This window comes from Meles meles, chromosome 8 (assembly GCF_922984935.1).
Source record: "Meles meles chromosome 8, mMelMel3.1 paternal haplotype, whole genome shotgun sequence".
NCBI classification, from domain to species: Eukaryota; Metazoa; Chordata; class Mammalia; order Carnivora; family Mustelidae; genus Meles; species Meles meles.
In genome coordinates this window covers 92,215,433-92,228,436 of record NC_060073.1, presented here as the reverse complement: position 1 = coordinate 92,228,436, position 13,004 = coordinate 92,215,433, and the positions used below count along the sequence as shown (strand labels likewise).

General features: G+C 40.4%; 1 protein-coding gene across 6 annotated transcripts in view; it reads left to right on the top strand.

The window, feature by feature from the left end:
* NTM (neurotrimin) overlaps nucleotides 1-13,004 on the top strand; it is a 964,245-nt gene that overhangs the window by 829,421 nt on the left and 121,820 nt on the right. For all 6 annotated transcript variants that reach the window (XM_046017351.1, XM_046017356.1, XM_046017357.1 and 3 more), the window contains one exon: nucleotides 11,780-11,905. In XM_046017351.1, the coding sequence (XP_045873307.1) occupies nucleotides 11,780-11,905 (126 nt within the window). The remainder of the gene's footprint in view (nucleotides 1-11,779; nucleotides 11,906-13,004) is intronic.

Genomic DNA, 13,004 nt, shown 5'->3' with positions numbered 1-13,004 from the left:
CTCTATCTGACTTGAATGGGGCAGCCAAGAGAGGGGAATAGTGGGTACCTGCCCACCCAGGCAGCTCTTCAGGGCAAGAGGAGACTCTGAACCAAGAAAATCATTACCAAGAGGCCAAGAGATTATGGTGACATATACAGACACACTTACATATGTGGTTCCTTGTATTGTCACAAGTTGGAGATGTGTGTTGGCTGACAACACTGAGGGTTATATAGAAAGACCATTCCTCTCTCCACAAGGTGGGTTTCTGAGCAGAGGCAAGAATATCCAAGGGGCAGAGTAAGCTAATCTCTTCCTAAATTTGGAGAGAAAGAGGACCCCCTAAAGAGTTTCTCTAGCTAAGGTCTGGGGTAGCCAGCCTTGTCCTGAGCCAGGTGTCCTGAGCTGTGTCTCATTTCTTTGAAGATCTTTTGAAGCTTATGAAAGGAAATCTTTCTGGAGGAGGGGATAGCTGATAGGTTCTGTGATTGGAGCAAAGTGATTGACATGGTTTTATAGCTTACCTTAACTGGCCACTTGAGCTTCACAGACAGGAGCGGCATTCTCCATTTAGGAAGACAAGAGACATAGCCAGATGCAGGAGGCCAGGGGAACAAAGGAAACTGCCTGAAGAGACTTTGTGGCAGGCTCTGGCTGCTGGTGAAAACAAAAGTAGACAGTTCCTGGTGGGCAGGAATTAGAAACAGGAGGCATCAGAAACTTCCTGCCAGCCACCACCTTGGAGGTGCTTGTGAAGAAAACATGCATGTCAAAAGATGTCACGGGTGTGCTCTGAAGAAATCCTGGTCAGCGATTCCAGGGTGGATTTTTACAGCAGACAATTATGCTGTTTACCACTAATTGATTGAACTCAGCATTATCTCAATCACAATAGCATTCATTTGTGGAGTGATTAGCAGTTCACTAAGTGATTTCAATTATACATACATATTTCATGTGATCTCCAAAACCCTGTAGAAAGGGGTGGGGTCCAGGATCTGCCACTCTGCACATAGTGCCACTCTCTAGGTGGCACTAGGCTTTGAGCACACTGTTAACTATTTAAAGCCCCAGTGTTTTGCATTAAATGGGAAAATGCATGACAAATACCTAGTATTTATTGGGTACTCAACAAATATTCTCTTCAATAAGGAATAGTAATAAAAAGTAATATTATCTTGAATTTCTCTTTTTTTTTATTCATGACATTGTGTAAGTGAGTCAGATTATTAACTGAGTCCCTTTGGTTAGCTTTAGTTTAGTTTTTGAGGACCTCTAGTTTGTGCAAAGTGTAGCTGATTTTTTTGGCGGGGGGGACACCTTATTAGTGAATTGCAGTTGTCTGACTTCCTGTATGGGGACCTTGAGTTACTTCTGTAACTTTTCTGAGTTTTGTTGTCTTTTTTGTGCAATGGGGATAATGCACATGAATTTCCATGAGGATTTAAAAGGAAGCAGTGAATGTCAACCTCCAACAAAGTGCTTAACATAGAAGGCATTCAGTGGCCCTTCCCTTCTCATTCCCTCTCTCCTCCCTTCATGACCTGGTCCCTAAAAATCTGGTCCTATTCAGCGAACGGGGCATGAAGGCCGTCATACACATTTAGCCCAAAGCAAGGGCTGTTCTACTAGAAGGTGGTGAACAATAAGGCCTGCCCGGATGGCAGATTCACATCATGATTAGCAATAACACCCTTATGTGCCCACATTAAACAATTGATGAAGAGATGCTTCTCAGCAATTTCTTGGATGTTGCCAAGTATAATGGAGCACTTACAGTTATAGGTAAGTTGCTGTGAAATTCAATTTACGCTAATATGCCCAGGAGCAGGAAAGCATAGAGTGAGGAGTGCAAGTTGTTTATTTTATTCTCCTATGTCTCTATCAGGAATGACTAAACTGGGTCAGGGAGCAGAACGCATAAAAACTTCCTTCCACATTTCAGCTGATCCTGAAAGGAACGAATTCCAAACTTCAGAACCAGTGGTTTATGACTAATCCTGAATAAATCACTAGCTTTTCTCTCAGGGCTTCATGATTTTCCAGCCAACATGAAGGGTTTTAATATGGAGAGAGAGAAAGAATGAGATGTAAGACGTGACAAAAGGGTTCTGGTGAAATAAATAATAGCCGGCCTGAGCTTTGTCATTAAGAGCATTTTCAAACTCTGATTTGGGATTCTGAATGTCTGTAATCTGACCTTCTCTTTCTGGAAATTGGAGGCAGCAAGCACACTGCCAGCAAGGAAATGGGGTCCTGTTGCCCATCCCCACTCCAGGTAGCAGCGTGCATCCTCACCTAAAGATATGTTTGTCTCCAAACCCCTAGCTCATCTGAAGTAATGATTAGCACCCACTTTGGTGAGGGAAGGAGTCCCATCTCAACCCCGCAACTCCTAAGGTCTGTATTTGTCTTCATAGTGGCCTTTAGAGGTACACATTTTTAGTAACACTAATAAATCAGATTTGAATAGTACTTTACTTTTAAAACGTGATTTCTTATAGTTTTGTCTGATTCATAGAACATCTATTCTGAAGAGGCAAGATAGTAATATAATTAAATTAATCAGTGAGTTAGATGATTTACGTGAGTTTATGCAGCTAGTAATTGTTGGGTCTGGTCGCACCAGATCTTCTGATGCAAAGGTTAGGGTTCTTTTTATCAAGGGATGAAAAGTCCCACAGGACCTACAATATTGGAATGTGCATTCCATTATACAAATATTTTTATTGAAAAGAAGGAAGAAGGAAAGATGGGAAGGAGGAAAGAAGGAAGCGAGGGAGAAAGGAGAAAAGGAAGGAGAGAGGATAGAAGGACAGACTGACTAGTCTTTTCAGTCCAAATAAGCCAAATAAGATCTCAGGGGACCCACCAGTGTATCGGATTGGTTATCCACCATGGTGGAGAGATAGCTAGGAACACCTGGTTGTGGGAAGCAGCAGCTATAGTGTTGCTTCCAGTAAAAGCCACCCAAGAAGGCTACAGCTCCTTGCCTCAGCTCACAGTAGTGTAATCTGAATGTGAGGTTGCTGATTAGGAAGTGCTGGAGATGGAGCAGGGGGAGGATGAGATATTTATGTAAATGTGGGATGGTCCAAGAAATATACTACAGAAACCTCTCCTCCCCTCTTCAGACAGAGAGTAAAAGCACATACAAATGAACAGAGAGGACTCTCTTTCCCGGATGTATGGTGGGCATGCCAATATTCACACAGAGAGGTAAAGCGGGATGATGGGTGAGGGACAAATGAGTTCAGCAAGCTCCAAAGGTCTCAGAGTTAGGAATCTGCCTTCCACTGGACTTAACTCTCCATATGAAGACAATATACCTTGGATCATTCAGGTCTCACTGTTGACACTTACTTGGGTAACTGAGCAAATTTAAAAATCTCACTAAGACATAGTTTCTTAATTTGTAAATAAGAATAGTAGTACTGCCTCATAGAATTCTGTCAAAATCAATTCAAGCTTCCTGTAAAATATCTAACACACAACAGAAAATCATAATGTGTCAGCGCCCATGTGTATGTGTGTATGTACTTAGTGTCTTTTCCGCATGCTTAAAAAAAATTCTAGTTCATATAATCCCTCATTAAAAAAAAACACTCCACAACTTTGCAGTTTTAGGTTGTATGTCCTTGAACAGTTTTCCTGTCACCTCTACATATAATTATCCTCATCTGTAAAATGTAGGAAAAGAAATAATTAGATTGACCAACACACCCCATTTGCTTGGAACTTTTCTGGTTTTAGCACTGAAAGTCCTATGTTCCAAGAAACTCCTCAGGTCTAGGTAAACTAGGACAGTAGTCATTTTAGAAATAATAACTACTTGTGGGGTTAATATAGGGATAAAATAAAGCAACATATGTAAAACAACTATTATACAGTAAGTATTTAATAAATAGTGTCTATTAGTATTATCATAGATGCTAAACCTTTAGGGGTTATTTCAAGATCTTCATGAAGGTCATTCCTTTCAATTTATTTGCATTTCCAAACAGTCTTATAAAAATACCCTAATTCATTCATTCAAAAATATTTATTGAACAGCTGTGCCAGACATGATGGTATGTGCAGAGAACTTCAATGAACAAAACAAGCAACAGAACTTATATTTTACTTGAAAGAAGCTGGCAATTATGCAACCATCTGTCGTTCTAAAGCTTCCATTTTAGAAAAGGTGATCAAGGAAGGCTTCATAGAGGAGTTAAGATTTAAAGAATAAGAATCAGCCAGGTGAGGAACAGGGAGAAAGACAAGCAGAATGAATCTGAATCAAGGAATGAAAGGCTTGTGGTGTTTCAGGAGGAAAGGTAGCCAGTGTCACGAGTGAGAAGAAGAAAGTGACTTGGGTTGGGTACAGACAGAAGAGGCAAGGTCTGGTCCATGAAGGGCTTTTGAACTCAAGGAGGGAATTTTCATGCTTCATGATCAACTCTTCTCTGTTCAGTCTAGATGAAAGAAAGAGGGTCCGAGATCAAGCATATTTTACCATAACCCAACTCCATTGTGTAACAACTCAGTTTTTGGACTTTGTGCTGGTCCACAGTAGCCAGTGTGAAAAGATGGATCAGTTGCAAACCAACGTCTGCTTGATTGCATCTTTAAGAGCTTTTTGATATAGATTGAACATGCACCAGGCCATTGACATGCACCTGAGAGTCTCTGTGTGGGGTCCAGAAACCAGGAAACTTAAAGGTGTTCCAGATTTGTCCTTTTTGTACTATAAGGACAGAGGTCCCACAGCTTTAACAGTGAAGGAGCCGTGGAGGAGTTGTGACAACCATCCTGAGTTGCCATGGGCATCTCAGATCTTTGCTACAGAGAGGAGGCAAGAGGGGAGTGCCACCGGCAGTAAAGGAAGCCGTCTGGGATGCATAGATCTGCGTGTGTCATGCAGAATAACCTGGTCCATGCGGTTTATGTGTATTCCCAGCCCCACAGGACTGTGCAATGCTTAATAAAGCATCTTAATTTGGATTTAATAGGATATCTACTGTGGGCTAAAAACAGCAAATTGCTATTTATTAATGACATAATTATTAAAACTTAACACCTGGGCAGTGGAAGCTAAACCAAGAGTGAAGAAGTTCCCTAGAATAGTTTCAATAATTATCTTATTTAATTATTTATGCTTTTGAATTAGAATTCAATAAGAGCCAGATTAAACCTTAACATAATGTATTAAATGTAGACCTGTATCCAGAGTATTCAGAGTGTGGCTCAGGGGGCTTCTGCCTTCCTTCCCAAACACAACCTACTCACTTATTGGTCTTCCTGTTTCCATATTGGTGTGTTCTCTAGATTCAGAGCTCCAGGTCAGCAGAGATGTCACAACAGCAGAGATGGAAACAACATAATGACCTTTTTAAAGGAACCATGAACTCCTAGCACATCTCATTGACTTCTGTGGCTTTGGTTCTCATTCTTCTGCTCTTTATTGTCAAACCAGGTTCTGGAAACTTGTCTCAGACCTTTGATGAATGCCTAAAACAGAATCGAACTCATCAAAATATTGTCCTTCCCCAAGGAAGATCTTGGTATATCATCCTGTGTTCTGCTAGCTTAGCCATCCAGCTGCGGTTGAACAAAGTGGCATTCATATTTGACTCCTTGTTTCTAGTTTCCTTATCCCAGGAATCATCAAGTACCTGCACATTTTCCTGGACGTTTCTTTTCTTCCCATCCTTATAGAGCCAGTAGTTTAACCCAAGCCTTGAATCTCACTCTAACATAGACTAATTTATTTGACTTTAATTTCTGTCTATCCCATTCCTTCTGACACATCGTTACCAGATCTATTTTGCTTAAAGTACATTAAAAATTTATGGCATATTTTCTTTAAAAAATTACAATTGCTTGCTATTGGCTATAGGATAGAATGAAAATCTAGGACCTAATCATTCAGGCTGTTCCATACTTTGGCTTTAGCTTACCTCATTGATCTTGTGTCCCATTCTTCTTCAAGTCAATTAAAATTTATCAAGCATCCATTCTGTATTGACACTACATATATGTGTTTCCAAGCACATACAATATTAAAACTAACTTATTGGGCACTTCATATTTCTAGGAGTGCCTTTAAGTCCATTTTATAAACTTACTCCTTAAATCCTCAGAAGAAACATGTGAGGTACATGGAATTATTGCTTCATTGTATGGATGAGCAAGTCAGGCACAGAGAGGTGAAGTGATCTGACTAAGGCTACCCAGTTGGAACATGGTTTAGCCAGGATCTCAACCACTACTCTTTTTTGTCTTTTGTAGTAAATCAACTTTCCATCTTTCTACATTTGCTGATTTCTGCCTTCCATGTTGTGCCCATGTATTCCTGTCCTACTTGAAGCAACTTCACTTTTTCAGCCTTTGTAACTGTTTTTTTTCCTTTTGTTGCCTTCCAGAATAGACTCAAGAGATAAGGCAATGTCACTGTGACACTTCTACTTGCTGTGATCTTTCCTCTTCCTGACTTACAGAGCATAATGTTTGTACCACTCATTTGACATTCAACCACACACAATTTGGGGACAAATTTTGCTTTATTTTTCAACCGTGGGGGATGTTTATACACACTGTTTTCCTAAATGGATTGCTAAGTTCATAAAGGGCCAACCAAATTTGTATATCTCTGCATGTCATTCATATATGTATAACACAGTTGTGTATACAGGAGGTGTTCACTAAATGTTTGTTGAATGGCTTTTGGCCCAGGCTCTTTTGTCCATCACCAATTATGCCTGGCCACAGAAACTCTTAATGATAGGATTCTTCTTGTATTGTCTCCTTTGCCTACAATTTCTTCCCTCTTCAAATTCACTTTTATTTTTCTTCTGCTTCTTTTTTTCTTTCTTTATTTAAATTTTTAACTGATTAGGCATCTGTTGGAACTTTTTTTTTTTTGTATTATGTTATGTTAGTCACCACACAGTACATCATTAGTTTTTGAGGCAGTGTTCCATAATTCATTGTTTGTGTATAACACCCAGTGCTCCATGCAATCCATGCCTTCCTTAATACCCATCACCAGGCTAACCCAAACCCCCTGCCATCTTCCCTCTAAAACCCTCAGTTTGTTTCTCAATGTCCATAGTCGCTCATGGTTTGTTTCCCTCCCTGATTTCCCCCCTTCATTTTTCCCTTCCTTCTCCTACTGTCCTCCATGCTATTCCTTATGTTCCACCAATGAGTGAAATCATATAACTTTCTTTCTCTGCTTGACTTATTTCATTTAGCCTAAACTCCTCCAGTTTCATCTATGTTGATGCAAAAGTTAGATATTCATCCTGTCTGATGGCTGAGTAATATTCCATTGTGTATATAGACCACATCTTCTTTATAGATTTAAAGGGTATCTCGGCTCTTTCCACAGTTCGGCTATTGTGGACATTGTTGTTATAAACATTGAGGTGCATGTGGTCCTTCTTTTCACTACATCTGTATTTATTTTTTTGAGCTTAGTTTGGGGTGTCATACATCCAAAAATCTTCCATGACATCAGCCTCTAGGCTGGCTTAGGTATCTATCCCCTGTATTCCCTCAACATCAAATCTATTCCTCTATGTCACAAAGCCTTAAGGGGATATTAAGGGGATATACTTTTTATTTATTTATTTATTTATTTATTTTTGTCAGAGAGAGAGAGAGTGCGAGCAAGCGAGCACAGGCAGACAGACTGACAGGCAGAGGCAGAGGGAGAAGCAGGCTCCCTGCCGAGCAAGGATCCCCATGTGGGACTCGATCCCAGGACACTAGGATCATGACCTGAGCCAAAGGCAGCTGCTTAACCAACTGAGCCACCCAGGCGTCCCGGGGATATACTTTTTAAAAAGATTTTATTTATTTACTTTGTGAGAGAGAGAGAGCAAGCGCATAAGCATGAGCAGGGTGAGAGGCAGAGAAAAACAGTGTCCCTGCTGAGCAGGAACATCCCCCACCACCACCACCACCAGTGATGCAAGACTCGATCCCAGGACCCTGGGATAATGACTTGAGCTGAAGGCAGACACATAACCAACTGAGCCACCCATGTGCCCTAAGGGGATATACTTGTGGGATCTATTTTTACATTTCTACAGTGCAAACTCCTTGAGGACAAGAGCTATGTCTTTTTTTAGTGTTGAGTTCTTAGCGCTAAGCATGATGCTAGTATATGGAAGTGATCAGTGAATATTGATGAAGGAAGGGAAAGGGAGGGAAGAGGGAAGGAAGGAAGGAAGGAAGGAAGAAAGACAAAGCAGTCCTAATATATTTCTAACAGCCTGCATAAAGAAAAGAGGTAAGATGCAGAATGTATCCATGGAAACAATACAAATATATAAATAGCTCTATCTTAGTTGACCAGAACTTTTTTATGAACATGAATTAGCTAAGGCCATCGTACATCCTTATCAATTCAATTTAATTTTAAATACTGACACTATGCTAGCACTTGCCACCTAGAAAATGATACTCTAAATCCCCCAGCATCATAGGCACTGTGCCAATTTAGTTCTGATAACTGGGATTGTAACTCTGGCCAAACCACCTCAGCTCGATGCCATAGTGGTCTGCCTTTCAAACTCAGCTGGAACCATTTGCCACCTTTGAGCTGGACTCCTGTGAAGGATTGGAAGGACAGTGAACATTTCTTCAACTTCTACTTCATAAGTTGGATGATTTCCAATTGTTAGTGGAGGGAGACAATTCTAGATGATTCTTCCAAGCATGAGGTGTGATTGTCTCATTTAATATACTTACTGTGCTGACAGCTTTGGCCCAAAACACCTTCTATTCTACTTGGGGACTGTCCATTGTTCTCTAGTGTATGATTAGCAGATTAGCTATCATGTAAGAAGCCAGGAAAATGAACTCCCAGTAAGCCCTTCCAAAGCAAGAATAATTCATTACCCAGCCTGATTTCCACTTAAAATGTACTTTAAGCACACTTCCAACTACAAACTCTAAATCACCCTGTGTTCACAAAGTCCATCATTTTTTATTTTATTGCATGGCGTTGGCGTGACATAATCCCTTGCAGAGCATCTCGGAGTGCTTTACAGATCAATAAATTACTTACCTGCACAGTTGAAGCAACGTCTGCAAGGCCAGCACGGTCATTATGCAAGCAGCCTGTCCTCCAGGAAGCAAGCAAAGCTCTGTGGGTGCCAGCGATGGGCAGAAGCAAGGGCCAGGCAAATGTATGGGTTGGGGGAGTGGTGGTGCAAGAAATGATATTTAATGTTCCAGTTAAAACTGTGAATAAAATACATCAAGTTTAAGTGATTTTAAGACTAAGAGCATTTAGAAATTTGGATCCTTCAGACAGTCAGCAAATCAAGTGTTCAGTCATTAACTCATCAATTATATTTCTGTCCTGGAGATTCAAGCTAGTCTTTATAAAATGGAACAGCTGTAAATTTGCAATGTATGTCTTAGAGGTCCTGGATCATAGAACCAATGGTCACTCCCCAGCCCTTGCCACATAGTTGTGAGAGTGCAGGGATATGGGCAAACACACACAGACACACATACACACACTGCCTCACTGTCTGAAGCTCAATATGGCTTTAATCTAAAAATGATTAATTGATGTTTTCTTTATGCAAGACACCCTATTCAAGACAACAGAAAATAAAAAGAAGAGTAAGGCTCTTGGTCTGTAGTTATATTCAGATACTTTATAGCATTGAAGAAAGATGATACTGGGGTAATATAAACAAGTTTATTTTAAATTCCTTGGAGGAGGCTATGGGATCCCCAGGAAAGAGAGGTCACATCTATTTAGAGATATCTGGAAGATGTTATCGAAGGGGTGGTAACTCAGTTGGACCTTGAACAATTCCAATAGCTATACAAAGTTGGAGAGAAAAGTCTAAGTGACCCAAATTAGCAGCAAGGGCCTGGTGATTAGGAACCAAAAGTGTAACACATGCTTCTTAATGAGTGTTCCCAGTTAGCAGGAGTGTAGGAAAGGGTTGAGAGAAAATATGCAAGAAGGAAGGAAGGAACAAAGGCCAGAAGAAGATATTGCCATGATAACCCTGTTTCATGGAGAAGAAACTCCAACACAATTAGAAGTCCAAGCAGAAGAAAGAAATTCATCACAGAACTTTCCAATCAGTTTGATTTCCACATGAGGGCCATCCTCTGGCCTTGGGACAGGGAATAAGGTCAATGTTTCCTGGGATCTCCAGCAGGACAACTAGCATTGTATACTGGGTAGATGATGTGTCTTTGAATTGCACAATCTGATGGCTCAAAAGGGGACTTATTCAAGGGAAGGACCTCATATAAAGAACCTTAAGTGAGCTAGATGGAGAGGCCACTTAATTTGTAAAGAACTAAAGTGCCAAAACTAGTGTTGGTGGGCTGAACTGATAAGCATTAGTGATCCAGTCCCGATGTTGTTACACACATGTAGCAGGTCAGAAAGGCGGTTCCCTTGAATACCATTATAATTCCATTCTATAAATACTTGTTAGGCTTTTCCTGCAGCTATAAATATGAGTACATCATGGCTTAGGCTGTCAAAATGTTCTTGGATAGTGGATGAGAGATGCTAAGCAAATAACCAAAACATAGTAGGATAAGTGCCAAGAATTAGAGTCTGGGAGCTCAATAAATGACAACCTTGCTTTATAAACCAATTGGCAGATAAGACAAATGAGCAGTCATACTTGAACTGAATATCACATTCACTGGGGGTAAAGATGATAATAGAGAATTAGGCTTAGATGTGCAGCAACAACAAGCTTCAACAACAAGCTTCTAATTTGGATCCCCAGAAGAAACAGGTGCACACAGGCAAGTGCTGGCTGTCTTGTGGGCTCTACAGGTCCCTGCAGGATACTGTTCCTGTGAAGCAGGTATGAGGAGGACCACAACAGAATATAAGTTCCTAAGAGAAGCCTGTTCCCAAAACAAAAGACTGAAGGAAGCAGGGTCCTGCTCCCAATTTTACCAATTAGATAAATCCCTCCTTTCCTTGGGGGATTAAGTAAGGGTGGAGAAGGAAAAGAGACCAAGTGTGTTATGACTAACTGGTGTGCCCTCTGACTCTATGTCAGGTATGTGTCATGTACTCTGGGAACACAGATGAGAATCAGCAGTAACTTAAATTTGTGGAGGACAAAGAGGAGTAGGGGTAGGGAAAGCTGAAACAACATAGCATCTGATCAGGGCCTTAAAGGATGACTAGAAGTTTTGAGAGAAGGATATAAAGAACAATACAGATTCTGAGTGTGTGATGACCTGGAAGGACATGGTGGGTCAGGGATAACAAGGAATGGAAGGAAAGAAAGGATGACTAGGAGTGTCAGTGGAAACACAGAATGTTCCTTGATTCTGAATGACCCAGTGTGCAGGTCTGAGAAGCTAGAATATTTTCAGGTAGGCGATAGGGAGCAACTGGAGGTGTTTAGGCAGAGATAGGATAAAATCAGAATTGAGTTATATAAAGAGGATTCTGAATGCAGCGTGGAGAATGACTCGTGGATGTCTGTCGGAGGTGGGTGGGGGTGATAGTGGAGAAGGAAGCGGCTAGGAAGAGGCTAGGAGAACAGTTCTTGCAGTATTGCAGTGGAATCCATTCCCATTCAGACTCCCAGACTCGGTGTTTAAATGGGAGGACATAGAAGTTAAATTCAAGGTAAGATATTTCTTTCACGTTTAAGGTAATTCCCCTAATTTTTCATCATTTACTCCTATAGCCCCGATATTTCAGCCCCTGCGTTTTTCTGCCAACTATCATTATAAGATAACAAAAGAATGTTTTAACAAGATTTTTATTTTCCTTCTCTCTGTTTTGTTTCCACAGTATCTCCCAAAATTGTGGAGATTTCTTCAGATATCTCCATTAATGAAGGGAACAATATCAGCCTCACCTGCATAGCAACGGGTAGACCAGAGCCTACGGTTACCTGGAGACACATCTCCCCAAAAGGTAAGAGAGGAAATGGAAGAATTGTTGGCCATGGCTAGGAAATCTTGGCACTTGGCACTTTGTCCAAAGGATCCTACATTTTTGATATCCTGATAACAATGTACTTAAGCCTCTGCAGAAAACGTCAGTGTTCTCTGTAAGACAGGAATATATCTTTTAAAATTTCAGAAATAGTGTTTGATGATCTCTCAAATTCTGGGGAAATGAATCCCACTTGTTTCTGGGTGAAATGGTGGTAAGATGTTCTGGGTGAACTCCACTGGTCCACTTTGCTGATAGAACAATCAGCAAAGTTGGCATTGTTCAGGTGGTTGTTGTAAGATACTGAAAACACAGACACACAATGATGAATGAAAGTGTTGAATGGCCATAGTCCTGAAAGGAAAATGTCCAAGTCTGCTTCTTCAGTATTGACAAATATCTGGTCCCTAGCCCATTAATTGCTTTGTGGTTTTGTTGTTGTTTCACTCTGATTAATCCTAGATAACAAATATAGGGCAATGTGTCACTAAATTGCAAAATTTGCTTTGTCTAAATGTCTAGGTGTTTTGTAGACCAGACTAAGTGTTGCTTTGTGCTTTCATGGATTGAATGCTAAAACTTTAGAATTTAAGGAGAGATGTCATTTATCACTAAGCTAGCTTTTACGCAAGGTGCATTAAATTATTTCATTTATTCTTAAATATGTATTGAGTGCTTGTAATCGTCCAGGCACTTCTGAGCACTGAGGATGTAGCAATAAAACAAAACATGCAAGTTTCTGTTCTCATGAGCTTACATCTCAGGAGATAAGTGACAAAAAAATGAATATATAGTAAAACAGGTGTGGAAAAGGATGAGAAGATAGAGCAATTTACGTTGACTAAAGAACCAGAGGTTTGGTTGGGGAAGACCTTTGAAAAGGTGACATTTGAGCAGATATGTGGATAAAGATGCTTCATTTCAGTGCTTATTGCTGGTTAATGTGAACTATATTTGTGTGTGTGTGTGTGTGTGTGTTTGCACGTATTCATAAATGTCTGTGTCTTGCTGCAGGTTTAAGGATTCTAAAGGAATCATAGTAGTAGATATCTGCTTAGTGTTGCAGGTTGGGGCCCCC